Source organism: Chiloscyllium plagiosum, unplaced genomic scaffold (genome assembly GCF_004010195.1).
Source record: "Chiloscyllium plagiosum isolate BGI_BamShark_2017 unplaced genomic scaffold, ASM401019v2 scaf_90690, whole genome shotgun sequence".
In the NCBI taxonomy this organism is placed as follows: Eukaryota; Metazoa; Chordata; class Chondrichthyes; order Orectolobiformes; family Hemiscylliidae; genus Chiloscyllium; species Chiloscyllium plagiosum.
The window spans coordinates 1-908 of NW_025179854.1; the positions used below are offsets into that span (position 1 = coordinate 1).

Sequence of the window (908 nt, forward strand, 5' to 3'; positions counted from 1 at the left end):
TCTCTCTCTCTCTCTCTGTGTGTCCCCATCAACTCCAGATGAAATCCTGGCCCAGTTCCCTCCGGGAAAGGAGGCCGGGGGTCAGGAAGGGGCGAGGGAGCTGGGGACGGTCTCCGGCCCTGCTGACGACGGAACGTTCCGGAAGCTCGCGGCCGGGGAGCAGGAGGAGGAGGAAGAGGAGGAGGAGGTGGTGGAGGAAATGGGCAACAGGCCTCAGGCCTTGACTGGGTGAGTTGGGAGTTGGTAGTTTCTGAGCCTTTCCTCTCTAGGCCGCACTGAAACGGCCAACGGCAATGGGGTCACGTGACACGGCGGCCATCTTGGGCCACCAGGAAATGGTCAAGGCCCACCTCAACGGGTCACGTGACAAGACGGCCATCTTGGATGGCCAGGAAATGGGCAAGGCCCACCTCAACGGGTCACGTGACACGGAGGCCATCTTGGGCCACCAGGAAATGGGCAAGGCCCACCTCAACGGGTCACGTGACACGGGGCCATCTTGGGCCACCAGGAAATGGGCAAGGCCCACCTCAACGGGTCACGTGACACGGGGGCCATCTTGGGCCACCAGGAAATGGGCAAGGCCCACCTCAACGGGTCACGGCGGCCATCTTAGATGGCCAGGAAACAGGCAGCCAGTGAGGGGAGGGGGACGGTGGGGAGGGAGGGACAGGAGGGAGACCATTCGGCCCTGACCAATCCCTCTCCCTCCTCCGCAGGATTTCGACCCCCCAAGAAGAACCTAAGAGCTCAGCGACATCGGCGACGATGGAGTTGGATAAACTGATGGCGTCTCTGTCTGACTTCCAGCTGCACAGCCAAGTGAGTGCGCAGCCCTCCCTCCTCCTGCTCCGACAGAACGGGGAGGAGGGGAGATGGGGCGGGGAACAGGGGTGATGGGGGAAGAG

General features: G+C 62.8%; 1 protein-coding gene across 1 annotated transcript in view; it reads left to right on the plus strand.

The window, feature by feature from the left end:
- Window positions 1-32: 32 nt before the first annotated feature.
- Window positions 33-908, plus strand: part of LOC122545415 (transforming growth factor beta-1-induced transcript 1 protein-like) — a gene marked incomplete at its 3' end in the record, with an annotated part of 1,751 nt that continues 875 nt past the window's right edge. Inside the window, exons 1-2 of the mRNA XM_043684445.1 lie at window positions 33-228; window positions 720-822. Of these exons, the coding sequence (XP_043540380.1) occupies window positions 200-228; window positions 720-822 (132 nt within the window). The remainder of the gene's footprint in view (window positions 229-719; window positions 823-908) is intronic.